Source organism: Echiichthys vipera, assembly GCF_963691815.1.
Source record: "Echiichthys vipera genome assembly, chromosome: 11".
NCBI classification, from domain to species: Eukaryota; Metazoa; Chordata; class Actinopteri; order Perciformes; family Trachinidae; genus Echiichthys; species Echiichthys vipera.
In genome coordinates this window covers 29,822,489-29,841,753 of record NC_139836.1, presented here as the reverse complement: position 1 = coordinate 29,841,753, position 19,265 = coordinate 29,822,489, and the positions used below count along the sequence as shown (strand labels likewise).

Below are 19,265 nucleotides of genomic sequence, written 5' to 3'. Positions count from 1 at the left end.
CCTTTTGTCAGATAAATGGCGCAAAAAGAAGGCACACAATATTTCCTTCTAAAACATCAACTCATACATAACTCAACTCATCACATAGTTTTGTCAGGACTTGTCAATGCACTGGGTAGCCCTGCACACCAAATGATGACACTCTACTAAGGTAGCTGTTTTAAACACAGGTAACGTGCTTTATGCCGCAGATGGGTTTATAGTTGAATGCCCGGTGCATTTGATACTGGCAAGCAAACAAGCCAAGCTAGTTTGCTTGCTAACTGTCTCGGTCAGTCAGTTTATTTATTGTAGCATCAACTCCTGTCTCATTACTGACATCACTCATCACTCATCTTCAATGGCTTATCCGGGGTCCGGTCGCGGGGGCAATGTTGAAGAGCCCTTACAACCAAGACAGCCCCTCCCAACCAAAAGATTTCAGCATTTCAGGACGATTCTCATCAATCACTGGGGCTTTGCCAATGTGGAGTTGTTTGACTACCTCAGTGACTTCCGCCAGAGATATTGACAATGATTCCCCATCAGCCTCCAGCTCTGCCTCAATAAAAGAGGACGTGTTAGTTGGATTAAGGAGTTCCTCAAAGTGCTCCTCCCACCGCCGGATTACCCCACCAGCGTACCATCCTTACTGTAAACAGCTTCGACGGTCCCCTGTTTCCCCCTTCTGAGGTGTCGAATGGTTTTCCAGAAGCACCTTGCTGCCGCCCGAAAGTCCTTCTCCATTACTTCTCCGAACTTCTCCCTCACCCGCTGCTTTGCCTCTAACAAAGCAGAGGCTGCAGCCCTTCTGGCTTGTCTGTACCTTGCAACTGCCTCTGGAGTTTTCTGGGATAACATATCCCGGAAGGCCTCCTTCAGTCGGCCAGCTTCCCTGACCACCGGTGTCCACCGTAGTGTTCAAGGGTTACCGTCCCTTGAGGCACTTAAGACCTTGCGGCAACAGCTCACCGCTGCACCTTCAGCTCTGCCCCTTTCTTCACTCGAGTGTCCAAAACATACAGCCTCAGATCAGATGACATGATTAAAATAGATCATTGACCTTTGGCCTAGGGTGCTATGTTACCACGTACACTTATGAGCATCCGTATGTTCAAACATGGTGTTAATTATAGACAATCTGTGACTAGCACAGAAGTCTAATAACTGACGACCAATCAGATTTAGATCAGGGAGGCCGTTCCTCCCAATCACGTCTCTCCAGGTGTCTCCATCATTGCCCACGTGGGTGTTGAAGTCTCCCAACAGAACTATGGAGTCCCCTACTGGAGCCCCATGCTTCCCCTTCCTCATTCTTCCATAGAGTCTTTGTGAACCATTCTTAGTCCGGCCCCTTGCCTGAGACCACTCTGCCATGGGAGACCCTACCAGGAGCACCAGGCTCAAGACAACAGAGCCCTCAGGTTCACCACGACACACAAACCTCTCCACCACGATAAGGTGATGGTTCCTGGAGAAGATAACTGACATCAAACCATGTTAATATGCACTCCAACAGAACAGGGTTGCATCAAATTGGATGGTGCAACACAGCTAATATGAAACTTCCATTTTGGACTTTTGAACAGTCAAGATGGTTTGAAATTTGCCAAAACATGTCAAAGTTCACCAAAGTTGAATTATGTGTGAAAGATATGCACTGATAGACTTCACCTCCACGAGTGAATCCACTAATTGCAGCAAGACTGAAACGATTGATTCTTTGTTTTATTTGCTGGTGGTAATAGGCGTTTGTATAGGTAAAGATTTTTGTCACCAGTGACCAAATAAAATCCAATTAACCAAATTAATTTGGGTCAATGGATTCAAACAGTTAGTGTCGAACAGGACATTTGTCTGTGTTACAGTTGCACGCACATTTGTATGAAAAGTTAGATGAATTTATAGGTCTGTACCCAACTCAGAATGAGGAGGGGCTGGTACAGGGGCCAGTAGGTAAGTCTTACAACAACACTCTTTTAATAAAATCTGGGTTCACTAACTACGTTGTTGGTGCTTTGTTTTTTGTGTAGGGGCTCTTCTCATGCTACTGCAGAGGTTTGGTGTTATTTTGGTGGGGTGACTGTGGCTCAGTGGAAGAGTGGGTCTTCCTCCATTTGAGAGATTGGCAGTTCGATCCCCACCTCCCCCAGTCCACATGTCGAAGTGTCCTTGGGAAAGACACTGAATTGCTCCCCGTGTGCATGGGTGTGTGAATGTGGTGTGAATGTTAAGATTAGATGGTATGTAGATGTCCACTGCCATCAGTGTGAATGTCTGTGTGAATGGGTGAATGTGACAAACACTGTGAAAGCGCCTTGAGTAGTCAGAAGACTAGAAAGGCGCTATACAAGTACATTACAAGTCCATTTACCATTTTGAGCAGTATTAGTGGTTAAAAAAGACGTTTGTATGCCTTCACCTTACTGCCCCGAGCTAATCACTGTTAGCCACCTACAGCTGTTAGCGACTCTCCCGGATTTCTCTGTTAATAGTTCTCCAAAAAAAACTATCTTGATGGCTTATTTGATGTATGTAAGTGCCGAAAAAGACCATGGGATGATTTTACGCCAGAATTACACTTTAAGTTGTTGTGAGCTGTTAATTCAATAGTTCTAAGCAGAAGGCAGAAGAAAAACGTTATCTCTGAGCCTGGGGCAGCAAAGCCTCCCTTCCTTCGGGCAGCTGCCACCGTCTCCTACAGACTCACCCTGGTTCTGCAGCTGCGTGAAAGCTCTGCAGCTACTTCTTGGGACCAAAATGTCCCCAGATCATAGACTAATGATTGGAGCCTTTGTCTTTCAGGGGGTAGCCCTATAGATATGTACATACAAATAGTTTCTAGAGCAGCTTTAATGATCCCAGCAAAGCTTCTGGTGTTGCAGGCCACAGACAAGGAGGCATCACAGTCCTCAATTCAAAAAAGGACTCAGAAGGAGAAGGGGCCCATATCTCCACCATCCCAGCATGGGTATAGGACTACCACCTGTTGCTGTATGACACTGATATGGCTGTGAACCATTTATTTGGTTTTAGAAGTTGATTCGGCAAGATGGGATTTTTGTTGCAGCTGAGGGAGCGATGTAAATGGGCTTCCCTCATGTCTTCCATGGGGAGGGCTTGTATCTGCAGCTGTTCGTGTTAATGACAGTTTATCCCTGCTTTGGACACATGTCCCGATCAAAGGAGGCTGGGGGAGCGCTGAGCATGACCTCATATGACTATGTCCCTGTTGAGAGATGATCGCACCTCCTTGTCCTTCACCTCATAAACGCTTACTGGTGTTATTACTGCAGCCTAAGTCAGCCTGTTCCCACACAGTAACTTACTGCAAAACCAGCACCATTCTCCACCTTTATATTTATAAGGTGGCAATCTGCAACATTTAAGAGGAGTATAGGGGGGGGAATCTTTTAGCGTTGTCATTTTTCTCTGACTGAAAAATTTCATTGACAGGAAAAGACTCACACACTCCATCATAGGATGAGCTCATTCTTCACACTTCGACATGTCCTTGTCTCTACAGGGAAAGTGTTTCCCATGTGCGGACAACAAATGTCCTCTGATGGGCTACTATGCTGAAAGGTTCACTGTGGCTGATGGCATTTTAAAGACGAAGTACTTCCTCAACACGGGCAGTTCCAAGCCCTTTGGCCGTAAGTACCTTGCCCTTCCTTGTAAGTGTGACATACACATTGTAAGGTTGGAAGAACCCAATCTTAATAGATTTTCCTAGGAAGAAACACTGCAACATTTTCATGTAATTATTGAAAAGAAAAATTGGTATATTGGCCTTATTACTACTTTAAGCTCAGTTGAAGAATAACATACAAAGTTGTCCATGGGATGGTACAATTTTCAACTCCATTACGCTTATAAAATCGTTTTTGATGGGATTTGGGCAGAGTCAGAAATGCATTGTCATCCATAGAAACAAAAATCCTTTTTTCTAACATCCTGAAAGGTTTACATCTTAGTAAAGTGCATGTTGCCTTTGCGTGGAAGTATATTCAACTTTGAAGTTTAGGCATTGTACATTTTTAAACCACAGAGTGCAGGATACACAAAAGAATGTGCCACAGTAGTAAGTGAAAGTAATGCCATGTTAAGTTGTAGGCTACATATAAATGAACATGAATTATCTTAACAGAGAGTGCATACAGCTACGGTAAGCCTCAAGGGGAAAACATGAGTCATCCATCAGTCATCTGTCAGTCACCACCTGCACTGCTTAAAGCAAACTAACTTTTTCACACAGTACTCAAGTTTGGAAAAGTGTTAAAAGTTGTCATACTTCCATTTCGATTGCTGTTTGGTAATATATCAATGCAGAGTTGGCAGGAGAAAGCGAGTGTTGAAGTGCAATTCTGTGGCTATTTGCTGGAATGTACCAGTGCAGAGAAGGTACATACAAATCTTGAGTAAGTATCAGTAGCTTACGGCAGCACTAGCTCTCAATGCTCAAGGTGTTCTCTCCAACCACAATATATAGATAACAGATAACTAAAGATATCGTCTCCCTGTGTTCTTAATATTCCCCACCCATGGAAAATGATTCATGTGTTATTACACTATGTCATATCTATGGTGAAATGATGTGACTGCTTACTATATTATTTATTTACTTTCCATTTCTAGGTTACAGCTACAGAGTGGTGGTAACCCTGGATGGTCCCAGCTGGCCTAACCCTGGCTTCATGTATGTGGCACTTGTTGGAGGCGATGACAGCACAGAGGAGTACCAGCTTTATGTGTAAGAACATTATAACAGTGTTTTGTGGAACACGCCTAGGGGTTGTAGTTCATGTAAAATCAGTGATTGAGGTAAAGTTGTTGAGGTGGACTTGCCTCTTTTGTCTGGGATGTTGTGCTACTCTTTAAGTATGTTTCCATCCCAGTCGAATACCTGGTATAAGGCAGGTCTCCCTCGCCGAAACACCCCTAATTTGAATGTGAGCCGACCCTAGTGGTCATTTGACTGGGCTTTTGTTGGCTCTGTTGAAGAGCAGAGCCTTTTTTCTCACCTGAAAAAAGCCTGGTTGCTGATTGGATATAACTCTTAGCGTGATGTGATGTGATTTGCTGCATATCGCCCCCACACCACCCTCTCTCTCCCATTTTCCAGTCAACCTCCCACTGTCCTGTCCAAATGAAGGCACAGAAGGTCAAAAAACTGATTGGTGATTACTGCATTCTATTTGCTCAGGTGCTGCATTTACAGAAACAAACCAGTGACAGGAAATATGAAACACTACACTCTACATTTACTGCCACAAACTACAGCTGTCTGCTCTAATTTCATCCCCTGTCTCTCTTCACTGGCACAGACATGCACACAAACAAACACATACACACTACTGAGCTATTCCTGAATGGAGATATGCTGTATAACGTCCAGTGCCAGCCTGTCGATGTCACTAACACGCTTTTTTGGCAGCTACCTGAGTTTCTTCTCTCATGTTACTTAGGTTGCTTTCGCACCCAAAGCTGCAACATTGTTTTATTTTTTAATTTAGTTTGGTTTCCTTTCACACTGCACTTTTTTTTTAAGCAGACCAAGCATGTCAAGTAAACCAAACAAACGTCACAAAGTCTGCAACATACGTATTGTATTCTAGCAATGTGCTTGTTAGCTAAAGCGGTGAAATAATGGCCACACTTATTATTTTATTATTATATATAATGCCACTAGGTGGTGCCTCAGTTGTTTAGTGTATAGTGCTGGACATGAAGTAGAGCACACACACATCTCTGCTCCCTATGCTGAGTAACGGCTGCTCCCTTTACTTTGTTTTCTTTTTGTAATGTGTTATTGTAGGAACCTGGCCTGTCTTCTTGTTTGTATGTATACTAATGAGAGATGGTGGTAAGGGTAAGGTTGAGCTTTCTGTGGAAACAAATCAGGATTGGTTTGAAGCTTTAAATGGAAAAAAATACTTTTTTTTTTTACATCGTCTTTCTTCTACATTTTAATAATGGTTGGATCTTGAAGTGCTCATGAAACTGTCTGACTGTCAACCAGATTATTCAAACTACAACTATTCTGTTTTTCTCACTTGGACAAAGGAGTGCCAGAGCGTCGTTTCGGTGAGTCGCATATGTGACAACGATCGAAACCCATTCAGAGTGATATGTCATCTCTGGAGTCTGGCAAATCCCTCTGGGGTCCTTTTTTATGTAATGGAAACATGCCGAGTGCAAGGACATTTGAGAGGGCGTGCCCTGAAACTTTCCCAGCGACCACATTTTACCCAAATGGAAATGCGACTTTTGTTGATCAGGCCTGGGAGTTTGAACAACTGTACCTTCTATTATCTGACCACATGTCTCTCTGCTGCCAGATACTCACTGATAGTGTTATTTTGCAGCTTCGCCACTGGAGGACCTTTCATCTCCTCTTTTACAGTATCTTTTTACACAGGGTAACCCATTTTTCTATACTGAGTTCACTTTGTCAGACAGGTAATACACATCTCAGGATCAACTCCTGTACCAGAACACTGACAAGATGTCTCACAACAGACACACTCATCACATTGCATAGCTTGTGCTACCTCACAGTATAGTCACAGAAATTAATCAGACAGGCTCCTATATGCTTTAATGCATAGTGCTTTAATGCATAATTCCACATGCATAAAATACATTTTAAGTTCATTTAAACTTTATTTAATCTTGAAGGATCATTTATATATCAATAACAATTGACCAAAGAGGTAATTTCTATAAACAGATTCTGCATATAAACGTCAAATCTTTAGGCAATATTCTGTGTAAAGCAACAATTATTACAATAAAATATTCTGGAATAAGATTTGGGCAGCGGAGGAGGTTGCTTTCTGTTTGTAGTCCTAGTAGTATTGACCAATCATGTTTGAGCATGCTTTGGTTGCATGCAGGTTTAACAGTCTGTGGAGAGCAAAAGATGAGGAACATGGACATCATGCAATCAGGGAACACATGGCCTGTCGTCTAACGGATCAGGCCCAGCTTACAACCAGGACATGGTTAAACCTTACACCCCAGCCCGCCCACTCCAATATGCATCAGCCAATCGGTTGCTCCGCCCAAACTGTGAGAAGCACATGGTCCCGACTGTTTGCTGTTCTGGCTCTCAAATGGTAGCCTGGAAATCCAAACGCACAGCCAGCAAATTTTAATTTGCTCTGCAGCTGTTACCAACTCACCTGTTATGGGCGGGCGTAACCGATAATGACAGTGCTGCGCCATTGAAGTCGTCATCTTGTTCATTGCTCTGATTGGTCGTAGTCGATCGTAGTGCTATCCAATTGTGTGGAGTGGTATTTTAAAATGCATGTGTTGGTGCCACCCCTTGAGTTGGGAAGGTCTATTGATCGTTGTCAGACCCTACGTCTGGATAGATGTTGGTCTGGATTTCCAGGCTAAGCAATTGGTGGAACAAGCTCACCGTCAACATCAGGACAGCAGAAAGTCTACACATCTTCCATCACAGGCTAAAAACACACTTTCGAATGAGCCTTGGCTAAGAAGATGATGGCTCATTTTTTTTAAAACATTATAGTTGCACTCACATCCTGCACTTATATGCACACTTACTTAATTCTTGCAGTTCTGGGTTTGTACCTTCATGGTTAAATGGACTTATTGGAAGGCACTTTGGATAAAGGTCTTCGCTAAATGGCATGTAATGTAATGATTTTGCTTTTCATTAGCTTTTTGTTATTATTTATTTGCATTCACATGCAGACATCTGTTTATAGATCTTAACACCAACTCCATTTTTGCTTCTCAAGTTGCCAGTCGGACCGTAAACAATGACTACGGGTAAGGGGAAGAGGAAGTCTTGATCCGGCTATCAGCCGGCTACACTGGAAAACTAGCCAACGAAATATTAGCTATTGCTACCAGAGGCTAAATTATTACCAGACTGATAGCCGATGTGTTCTGAGATTGATGAGTTGGTGACATATGATGAAAAGTTGCCATTAGGTGCTTTATAAGTAAATAGTAACCAATGCCTGTCACGTCTTACTGTTAGACGGCTGCCCAACCTTTTCATACGAGATGCAATAAATGTGTGGTAATAAATCTTAGGGCAGAGTGGTAAACTGAATCTAAGGGTTTAAGAGTTGAGGCAGAGCCATGTCTATAGATAACTTCACCTTAATCCAAGATAGGCAAGAAGATGGCCTCAACTGTCTGCTCCCTACTGTTGTTTCTCTACAAAAATCTATTGCTGTAGCTTGCTGACAAGTGTGTCGATGTGAAATATAAATGTAACTTATGGTTCAGCTAGCTACCAAGATATTTATACTCCAAGCCCCTTTTCAATTCTGTGCCCATTCAGAGTTGTCCACAATATCACTGGCTGTAGAAAATAACAGATATTAAATCTTGTAAGTAATAAAGTACTTACAGTAATACACAACCATATTGACTTAGGCTGTTCTTATTCAGGGCGGCAAAGTGATGTGGTGGTTAGTACTGTTGCCTTACAGCAAAAGGTTTGAATCCCGGCTGGGGCCCTTCTGTGTGGAGTTTGCATGTTCTACTCGTGTCTGCCTGTTTTTTTCCAGGTTCTCCAGCTTCCTCCCACAGTCCAAAGACATGCATGGGTGAATTGATGACTCTAAATTGCCCATAGGTGTGAATGTGAGTATGAATGGTTGTCTGTCTCTGTTCGTCTCTATGTGCCCTGTGATAGACTGGCGTCCTATCCAGGGTGTACCTGGTGTACCCCACCTCACACCCAATGTCAGCTGGGATCGGCTCCAGCCCCCCACGACCCCGATAGGGACAAGCGGTTGAGGATGGATGGATGGATGGATGGATGTTCTCATTCACTTTTCATACATATAACTACAAAAAAGAATGTACCGTAATTTATGTGTATCCCACATATTGACAGCAGGGGACGTAGTATAAGACCACTGATCTCCTCTTAAGGAGGCAGGTTGTGGTGGTGGATGTGTCCTAAACACAGGACTTTCAACAGGGTTTGTCTCCTGCTGGTGTTCATGTCCCAAAAGAACTAAGCCAAACCCCAACCTTTTTTGTCCAATCCTAACCAAGTTGTTTTCATGCTTATCCCTAACTAACTAATTAAATAATTTCCCAGTCTGGGATCATTAAATCAATTCTATTCTAATTCTATTCTAACCGTCGCCTTTTGTTGCCTAAACATAACCGGTTACATAATACTAAATCTGTTGCCTAAATGTAACCAACACCAAACAGCGATGGTATTGCATTGATCTTTTGTCTAAAACTTTAATAGCTTTTTTGTGAAGTGATCTAATGGATTTTAAGGCAGTCTTGTTAGCCTGGGACCAGCTTGACATACAGAAATGCAGATGTGACATAATCATAGAAGCATCAACTGTTAAGGAATGTCGAATGTGTCCAAAATTAGCTATGTTATATTTCAATGTATAACCCAGCTTTTTAATGTGTTTTTAAAAGTGAGTGTGGAATCTAAGGTCTCTCCAAGGTATTTAAACTCATCAACATTTTTTTTTAGCTTTTTACCATCCACATGTATGTTGGGAATCTAACTTTTTTTGTATTTATTCGGAAGAACATGGTGACGGTTTTTTCAGTATTCATTGTGAGACAAGAATTACTTAACCACTTGGTGACATTCTGCATTGCTAGTGTCAATTTGGTAGCAACCTGTTTTGGGCCTTTACCATGTGTAAATAGGACTGTATCATCAGCATACATCAAGATCTCCACACCGTTGCATACATATGGAAGATCATTGATGTAAGTGCTGAATAGAAGTGGTCCCACGATGGAATCTTGTGGCACCCCCATGGAACACGCTTTTAAAGATGATCTTTTATCCTAACACATTGGAAACAATTTGACAAATAGGACCCAAGCCAGATTAGTACATTTTGGGACGAATAAAAATGAGCTAACTTGGAGAGAAGAACTGGGTGGTTCACGGTGTCAAAAGCCTTTAATAGGTCTAGGAACACAGCACCCACTACTTCTCCCTTGTCAATTAGTCTTAATGTATTCAATGAAATAACAGCATGCAGTGTCAGTTGAGTGGTTAGCTCTAAAGCCAAACTGCATGGGATGCATTAGGTTTTCTGCATTGAAATGTGCTATCAGCTGTTCCGCCACTGTTTTTTCAACCACCTTGGAGATGGCAGGCAGTATACTAATTGGCCTGCAATTGTTAACTTCCTGTCTATCCCTAGACTTAAAGATGGGAGTTACTATAGCCGTTTTAAGTGCACTGGGAGAAGTACTTTCCTCCAATGATTTGTTTACAAGGTATGTAATGGGAGTGGTTAAGACGTCCTTGAATTTCTTTAGAAGAGAAGTATCTAGACCCCAAATATCTTTTGCTTTAGAGTTAGATACTGTTGATACAATTTGATTTACTTTCACATCATCTATTTAATTAAAATTCAGTGAGGTGGATTTATTGGTTACAGCCTTAGATAGTTGCAAATCCATTGAGTTGCTGCCCAATTCTAATACGGAATTAATAAAATAATCATTAAACTATTGGCGATTATTTAGCTATCATCCTGTGTAGTACCATTTATTGTGAGCTGTAGGGGTGCATTCTTTTGTTGTACTTTTCCAGAGAGCTCATCTATGCTTTTCCATAATAGCCTAGAGATACCTTTTGCTTGTGTTAGGATTTCAAGGAAATAATTTGATTGGCCTTTCTAAATTGCCATGTGGTTTTGTTTCTGAGACTTTTGTAAATCAAGTGATCAATATCAAGTCCTGATTTTAGGAATTTTTTCAGAGCTGCATCCCTTTCCTTAATGAGTTTCCATAATGTGGTGTTAAACCAGGGTAAGGTTTGTTTTCGATGTTTATAAGGAATGTTTTTGGTGAATTTAGATATAAGATGTTTGATAGTATCCAGTAGATCTCTACAGGCTTTTTGACTATTTTTAGCTTTCACAACATTATCCCAATTTCATTTTCGAAGTGCTGCATTTCTGTCTTTGATATAAGTGAGATGTAATTTTCCCCTTCTGGTGAATTCTGATTTCTAAGACGCTTCTTTGACAGCTGTCTTGTGACCAGTGTGAGATTATGGTCTGATAACCCAGTGATTAAGTTGTATGTTTTCGATATGCGTTCTGTTTTATTTGTGAAAATTAAATCCAATAGTCTTTGAAGACCTTGTTATCCTTGTTGGATTTTCTATTAGCTGAGTTAAGTGAAATTTATTAGAAATACCCTTTATATTGTTCCTTGGTATTTTAGAAATGGGTTACAAGCGGCCAAAATGGGTTTTCTCAGGGTGGCTGGAGTCTCCCTTAGAGATAGGGTGAGAAGTTCAGCCATCCGTGATGATCTCGGAGTAGAGCCGCTGCTCCTTTGCGTTGAAAGGAGCCAGTTGAGGTGGTGCAGGCATCTAGTAAGGATGCCCCCTGGGCGCCTCCCTAGGGAGGTGTTCCAGGCACGTCCAGCTGGGAGGAGGCCATGGCGAAGACCCAGGACTAGGTGGAGAGATTATATCTCTACACTGGCCTGGGAATGCCTCGGGATCCTCCAGTTACAGCAGGTTAATGTGGACCGGGGATGGGAAGTTTGGGGTCCCCTGCTAGAGCTGCTGCACCCTTGACCCGACCCCGGATAAGCATTTGAAGATGAGTGATGAGATGAGTGAATTCAGATTGAAGTCACCCATTAGTAAAACGTCTTTACCATTAAATGTTTTAGGTATAGCAGACAGTTTATCGAAAAATATATAATTTTCAGATGGTCGATACAAAACAATAACATTAATAGACATTTCAGGAGAGAGATTAATGGTGACACCAACACATTCAAGATCATTTGGTAGATCTAACAGTTTACACTGTATGGATGCTTTAACATAGATCATGACACCTCCCCCTTTGCCATGGTTACGATCTCTTCTGAAGACGCGGTATCCTGGTATATTGTAAACACCTGATGGAGTGGATGGATTTAACCACGTTTCGAATAAATACAGATAATCAACATTAGAGTCTGTCAGCAAGTGTTCGAGTTGTTCCGTTTTGGATACTAAGCTCCTTACATCTAAATGTCCACCAAAGATCCCTTTGGGTTTTAGCTTCGGATCCCAGAGAACTTTAGTGTTATTTACAGTCTGAAACATCCTAGTTTTCTGTTGTTTTGTGGTCGCGATACTGCCCAGTTGTGCATGGGATATCGACGTTGAAGTGAGCAGTCTGTATTTCGTATTACCCAGTTTAAGAGCAAGATGGATTTCAGAGTTACCTTGTGCTTTGGCATTATCAGGACGCTCGCCATTGAAGAGGTATATGCCCACGGCTTCCGCAGCAGGCCCAAGGCCGCCAGGTGCACTGCAGCCGCGCTGGTTCTCTCCAAATCCCAGTGGAGTATGTTCACACTCATCCTGAGGTAGCCTACTGTTTCCTGGCCTGGGGTTGAGATGGATGTCACCGCAGAGGAGAAGGATGGTACATAGCATGGTCGCAAATCTCCAATTACCAGGGAAAGGTCTCCCATCGGTGCGGCCGGGCCAACAGCGCATCATATCTGTGCGCAATTCCTGGAATACAGGGTGAAAAGGCTCCGTGAATCGTGCCTCAGTGCAGGATCTAATGCATGCTGCCTGCCAGCTTCCCCATCAGAATCACTAGATACAGTGCCAGCGAGAAGGTGTTAGTTAGCTCTTGAGATTTTATGTTAATCAGATCAGACCACCATGATAATGATCTAACTTTAGTTCTGATAAATGAGGATGGCGTTTTTTTCTAAAACCGGATGATATATGTTGTTCTATCAGAGCTGAGTGTCGGCTTCAGTGAATACGATCAAACAAATGTTGCGACTGCGACTTTAAGCAGAACTTTCTTTCCTGATTTCATATAAACCTGTTGATGAGATTCCGTTGATTGCCACCATGCATACATGTATAGAACAGCCACATAAATACAACAGTGCTAGTCAACCCTGTTTTCTGCATTTGGCCACAAGTTCTCATCCAGATCATACCTTATGTCCGCTACTGCAACACACCTGAATGCCTGATTCATCCCCAGCAATCTTCTGCAGATATGTCCAGACATCCAGAAAGGGACATCTGATCATGTGGTGACTCTTCAGAAATTGTCTACCTCCACAGGGAAAATAATTCTTCTAAGGAGTTGAGGAAGGGAATGTAAGGTGGAAGGCAGGGTTGGCCATAGACATCTGGGGGCCCTATGCAGGATAGGTTTTGGGGCTCTGTCTCACAGACGTGAAGCATTCAAAGAACACAGCAGTAGAAACACAGACAATAATGAGCTGAACTGGCCAAGTAGTTTATTGTTTATAGTATTGTCATTATTGTTAAGACTCCTTTGCCTCAAGAACTGACAACCATAAGACAGATCTGGCCATCTAATCTGTGGGAGAGAGCAGCTGATTGAAAAAGGGCTGTGATGTGATGCTTGCTTTTCAGGTTTTCATTAAAAAAAATAAAGTAAGGATATAGAAGTTTATTAGCGTTTTGTTCACACAGATCAAATTCCACACAAAGGGGCCGTCCACATGAACATGGGTATTTTTGAAACTGTGTGTTTCTCTGCACGGTTTGGCCTTTCATCCACACGTAACCACAGTTGTGGGCTCCTGAAACCAGATTTTTTTTTGTTAACCAAAGTTCAGGTTGAACTTTTTGGGAAAGTCCAGTTTCAGCAGTGTCGTGTGGACAGGAAAACTGAGGAAAACCGCAATTTCTGGTCGCCATTGTTTGACGTCAAACTGTGCAGCGGTAAGTTGTATCCATGGAGACGTGTGGAGCACTCTAGATGTGACCAGCTGACAGAGTTGTTATGGAAGACAAAGCCAAAATACTGGTGCCAACTTATCAGCACTTTGTGTGTGTCTCATACAACAACTACCACATTTTCCTGAATTTTGCTGATTTTAAATTCATGTGTGACAGTGAGAAGTAACTCAGCTTCACTGTCAGTTCACACGAAGGAATATGCCCGGCTGAATTTTTCCAGCCTTGTGATTGGCTAAAATGGCCATCCTAACAGGAAGGCCATTTTAGCCAATCACAAGGCTGGAAAAAGAGCAGTTGGATAGTTTCTGTGTGCTATATGTATATAGTAACTAAATTGAAAGTGCAAAGTCTTTAAAGTACTTTCATTGCATGAAGTATTATATTTGAGCGACACATCACCACCCAACTCTGTTGTAATGGTGCTCATAATGCACTGTCAAAGCCTCCCAAGGAGAAAGATTATTTTAAAGTGTGTTTTAATTGTAATCTGTTGTGACATTTCTGCAGGGGTACACTGAAGCCTGGAAGGACTTACGAGGGGCTGATCAACACTGAAGTGGATGTTGGTAATCTGACAGAGGTGAAGTTTCGGTGGAACAACCACATCATTAACATCCTGAACCCCAAGTACGGTGCATCCAAGGTGGAGCTGCTGAGAGGAAAAGACAATAAGACGTAAGTTATATTTTTCTGACTGTTTTCTGTAAACAAGACTGTCAGGTGATCCTCTCATACTTTAACAAAGAGTTGACCGAGTGAAAATTAGGCAAACTTACACAGTAATTTCAGACAGTTTAGTGTTATGGGCTATGTATAATATAATGCTTACTTAATGCTTTTCATAAACCCTGTATTGATTTTGAGCTGTGATCAATCAATCAATCAATCAATCAATCAATCAATCAATGACACTGGGATTCCCTCATTTACAGTGGTGACAAGCACACAATACACACAATTACAAGGATGACATACGGTATTATAAAACAGATTTAAATATATAAAATTCTATAATAACATGGAAAGAAAAACTAGACGAATAATGAGTTCAGTTAAAACAGTTACAGTGGAATGTGTAAAAATCTGAATTGAACAGTAGATTTAAATGAACCAAAAATAGGAAGAGTAATCATTTTTAAGTTGCTCTGCACATTCCAGGAGTTAAGAAGAAGAAGAAGAATTACTTTTATTTATCCCATGAGTTAGGGGAACTATATGAAAAGGCAGGCATTCCTATCTGTCACATTCCTAGTCGCCTACATTTATAATAACTGATTAACAGAGCTTGGCTAAATTCATGTACTAGTCTAGCTTTAGCCACTAGAGGGCAGCAAGAGACTTCCTGCAGTGCTCTGTAGTGGTGAGGGCAGCTGGGGGCTGGGGTTCTCCTTTTGGTATTTACTTTCATATCAATACAATTAATCTATCAATAGAAATAAAGATATAGTGAAGATTTTGACTGTGCAGGATCAAAACTGTATACAACTGTAGAAAACTATTTGAATTCAGCATTTATTTTAGGAATTATTTGTACATACATTCTTACAGTCAACCCACAGATTTCAAACAATCAGCTCAAATAGGATTTATTCCTCAGTAATAATATAGGTGAGTTAAATGAGACTCTGCTGTTTGTCTCACTCAGCCTCTTTCTCTTTTCTCTCTTCTTCTTCTTTCACAGTTTCTTCTTCTGTGGAACACAGAATGTGGTGGAGAATGCGATCCAGCACGTGCTTCCATGCCAAATTTAAACAGCCACCATCACCATGTTACTCTAGGTCTGTCAATAAAGATTTTGCATTCAGACCTTTTCAGCTCTCTTGTTTGATGTGCATTATATGAAGCTCAGATAATGAAGGGAGCATCATGAAAGGGAAGTATATATGAAGTATGTATGTAGTATGTGTTAGTCCCGCCTTTCCTCCATCAGCATCTACATCTGGTTGAGCAGTGAGTGACAGAAGTTAACTGGCAAAAACTAGGTTTATTTGCACTTTAGAAGATATAGTAGGCAAAATGACTGCAAAGATGTAAAATGGGCACTAAAGGACCCAACTCCAGAACAAAGACACTCAAAACCACCACGATGAGATTAAGAAATCGACCGCAAAGATAATAAAAAAAATCACCACCAATAAATGTAAAAATACCAATGAACTGCAAAACGACAACAAAGAGATGTGACTACAAAATGATGCCAAATGATCACAAAGGGACACCAAATGACTACAAAGGAAAAGTCATGTAAAAGACCACAAAACATCCACAAAGGAATGCATAACTACCACAAAGAGACACAACCCTAGCACAATAAGATGAAAATGAAAGTCTTGCTTCTTCTATAGGAGGGGTGGGGGTCTGTGCCAATTGTCTCATCCGTTCATGTGCCCACGCAAAACACAGTCCCTTCAAAGCCACTTTCAGGCAAAGCAGGAATTAGACATAGTCACACAAACTGATATGTATAATATATTGCTTGTCAATGTGCAAACACTGTCCATTCTCAAAAGGCGAGCTGGGACAAAATCAGGGAGTGCATCCTCAAGTCTAAGCTTACAATCTCCATTTATTATTTAGCAGTCACATGAATTCACACAAAAGCCCACATCTTTGACAACTTCATTGCTATTTATAGTCCCCCCAGTACTTCAGTGTTATTACTGTCACTTTAACAGGCTCAACAAGAGCAGCAATACAAGGGATACTTCATATGTCCAACTGTTAGCGGCCCTTGTCTTTCTCTCTCTTCACAAAGCTGACTGTTCCTCACTGCCACAGCCTGTCAGGACAAGGAGAGGGTAAATATTACCCTTATTAATGTTGAAAGACATCAGGCTGCATTGGTGCAAACACAAATCAACAGTAAATTACATGGTGAGATCACTACTTTCTCCTGCTCATTGGATACAAAATGATCCCGGAAAAAGTCTTGTTTAATGTGTCACATATATGAGTATTCCAAAAGGTCTCTACATGTTCATGTGTTTGCTGCATGTGTTTGTGTGCCTGTATGTGTGTGCATGCAAAGCACTTATTAATCTGTCCATGGCCTCTCGCTGGTTTATGAAGTCCTGATTGTGTGTCATTGTTTGGGCTTCATTTATTTGAATACACACCCCGTAATCATGCTCACAAATATACAGCTTTAAAAAGGCGAGCTGCCATTTTCATCATGGCAATAACAAAGTGCATTTGAAATGGCTCTGACTTCCCCCTGAGCGGAGCCATCAGTGCTCACACAATACCAATCAGAAGGAAAAACTCATGGCTTCAAAGCTTCAAGCTTGACTACATTAATAATATTAATAAAACATCAAATTGAATGTGTGGGCTAAGAGGTGGGGGGAGAAAGTGTCTTGAAACCCTCTAAAGACATTCGTCTTTGTCTCTGACTCTTTTTTCTCTTTTCATTATTGGCTCATTGAAAGTGAAGGCTAATGACAAAATAGCGGGCTAATTCCTGTAATTATGTGTTTGTCAAAGGAAATTTGCAAATGACTGTGCTCCTTCTCTGATCCTTAAGCCAGTAGCTTTGGGGGTGGTATTGTTACTCACAAAGCATTTACAGACAGGTCATAAATTAGAGAGGTATAGATGTAGGTGGCAAGAAAAAAATAGCTCCCCTGGGGAAAGCTTGCACAACAAACTTAACCCCTGGCCGCTAGTGACATCGTATTGTTGTCTGGAACAATTCTGCATGAACAGAGATGTAAAGAGTTCACATGCATGTTGCTGTAGAGTTGAGGCAAAAGCAAGAAATGAATGTCCAATAACAAGGACATGAGACAAATGTTACATTATGTTATGATATAAAAGACAATTGTGAAAGGAGCAGAGGGAAACACTAAACTGCCAAAGGGTTTTGAGGATTTTAATTGTCCAGCATCTTCCTGGAGCTGTCACATGAAGAAAGGTTAATCTTAGTTGACCACAAAGGTAAAACTATTTTGAATACCACAATATTTTTGGCCTTCATAATAAATTGGTTCAGCAGTAATATGAGAGCATACAAAGGAATTTATTATAGTGAGTAGGAGGGAGGCTGAATAAAGGTGGATGGTTGAGACAGTGTTCAGTGCAGTCTTAAAAGCAGATGCTGAGTTTTTTGGGCTGTTTGGCACTGATATTTAACTATTTCAGTAGGTGAGAGATGTGACATTTTGTTTGTAAATCCAGAAATTTAAAGCCTGATTCTAGTCTAAAATCATCCCATGGACTTTTTCTGCAAATACAATCATCAAATAAGCCATCAATACAATTTTTTTTCGCGTACCAACTATTAACGGAAATATCCTGGAGAGTCACTAACAGTAATTGATGTAATGTAAGTAACAGAAAATAAAGCACGAATGGGCTCATTCCTTTTGGATTGACTTTGGTAATCGATTTGAATGGACTTTACTACAAGAGGAGTTGGTACAGCCAGTAAGTCTTTAAAACACTCTTTTAATAAACTCCGGGATTACTTACTACCTTGTTGGTGCTTTGTTTTCTGCTGGATCTCCTGCTCAACGGAGTCAACAGATCCAGTGTATCTCCATAAATTCATCCTTGTTGTCTTCTCACTGGAAATCTAAATGAAATATATTGTTTGAAAATACTTCTGATAAAGCATGTCAAATTTTGTTTTTGAGTATATTCCTGCTTGGCTCACTTGAAGACACAAAACCTGTCAACTTCCTTGAACAAGCCACACAAAGGTGAGATTTATGTGTTTTGGTAAGTGGTTTGTTGGATGCCTGTCCCATACAGGACTGGAAACATGTAAACCCAGTTTCCCAAGAATAACACCAGGGATGTATGGAGGGGGATGAGTGAGATCACTGGCTTCCAGAGAAAAGTAGGAGGAACAGCTGAGGGAAATAAACAGCGTGCGAACGAGTTTAACCTGTTTTTCAACAGGGTCGACCTCAGCTCCCCCAGCAGCCCCCCTGACGCTCCTCTGAGCAACTACCTCTGGTCACAACCCCGCCACAGCTCCACACCAGCCCCACAACCCCACACCATCCCCCTCCATAACACCAGGGATGTATGGAGGGGGATGACTGAGATCACTGGCTTCCAGAGAAAAGTAGGAGGAACAGCTGAGGGAAATAAACAACGAGTTTAACCTGTTTTTCAACAGGTTCGACCTCAGCTCCCCCAGCAGCCCCCTGCTGCTCCTCCGAGCAACTATCTCTGGTCACAACCCCGCCACAGCTCCACACCAGCCCCACAACCCCACACCAACCCCCGCAGCAGACACCAGGTTCCACCACCTCCTGCTCCCCCACCCCCACGCCCCACCTCCCTGCTTGCCCCCACCACAGACCGTCTCACACCCCCCTCCCCCAGGACCCTCGCACTTCCCCCACTGCTGCCTATAAACTTCTGCAGCAGTCACCACTCTGCACTACATCCCACACCCCAGTCTGGACTTAACATCACAGCCAGCCAGGTGAGGAGAGAGCTGGAGAGGCTCAGTCAGAGAAAAGCTGCTGGACCGGACCACATCAGCCCTCGCGTGCTGAAGGCCTGTGCCGGCCAGTTCCCCAGC

The 19,265-nt window shown here is 42.0% G+C and overlaps 1 protein-coding gene across 1 annotated transcript in view; it reads left to right on the top strand.

Moving 5' to 3' along the window:
• The window catches only part of LOC310953454 (inactive pancreatic lipase-related protein 1-like), a gene marked incomplete at its 5' end in the record, with an annotated part of 32,844 nt that extends 17,309 nt beyond the window's left edge, over positions 1-15,535 (top strand). The window contains 4 exons of the mRNA XM_083922492.1: positions 3,506-3,635; positions 4,618-4,732; positions 14,237-14,404; positions 15,411-15,535. Coding sequence (XP_083778618.1) covers positions 3,506-3,635; positions 4,618-4,732; positions 14,237-14,404; positions 15,411-15,480 — 483 coding nt within the window. The 3' untranslated portion in view covers positions 15,481-15,535. The remainder of the gene's footprint in view (positions 1-3,505; positions 3,636-4,617; positions 4,733-14,236; positions 14,405-15,410) is intronic.
• Between the last annotated feature and the right edge of the window lie 3,730 nt (positions 15,536-19,265).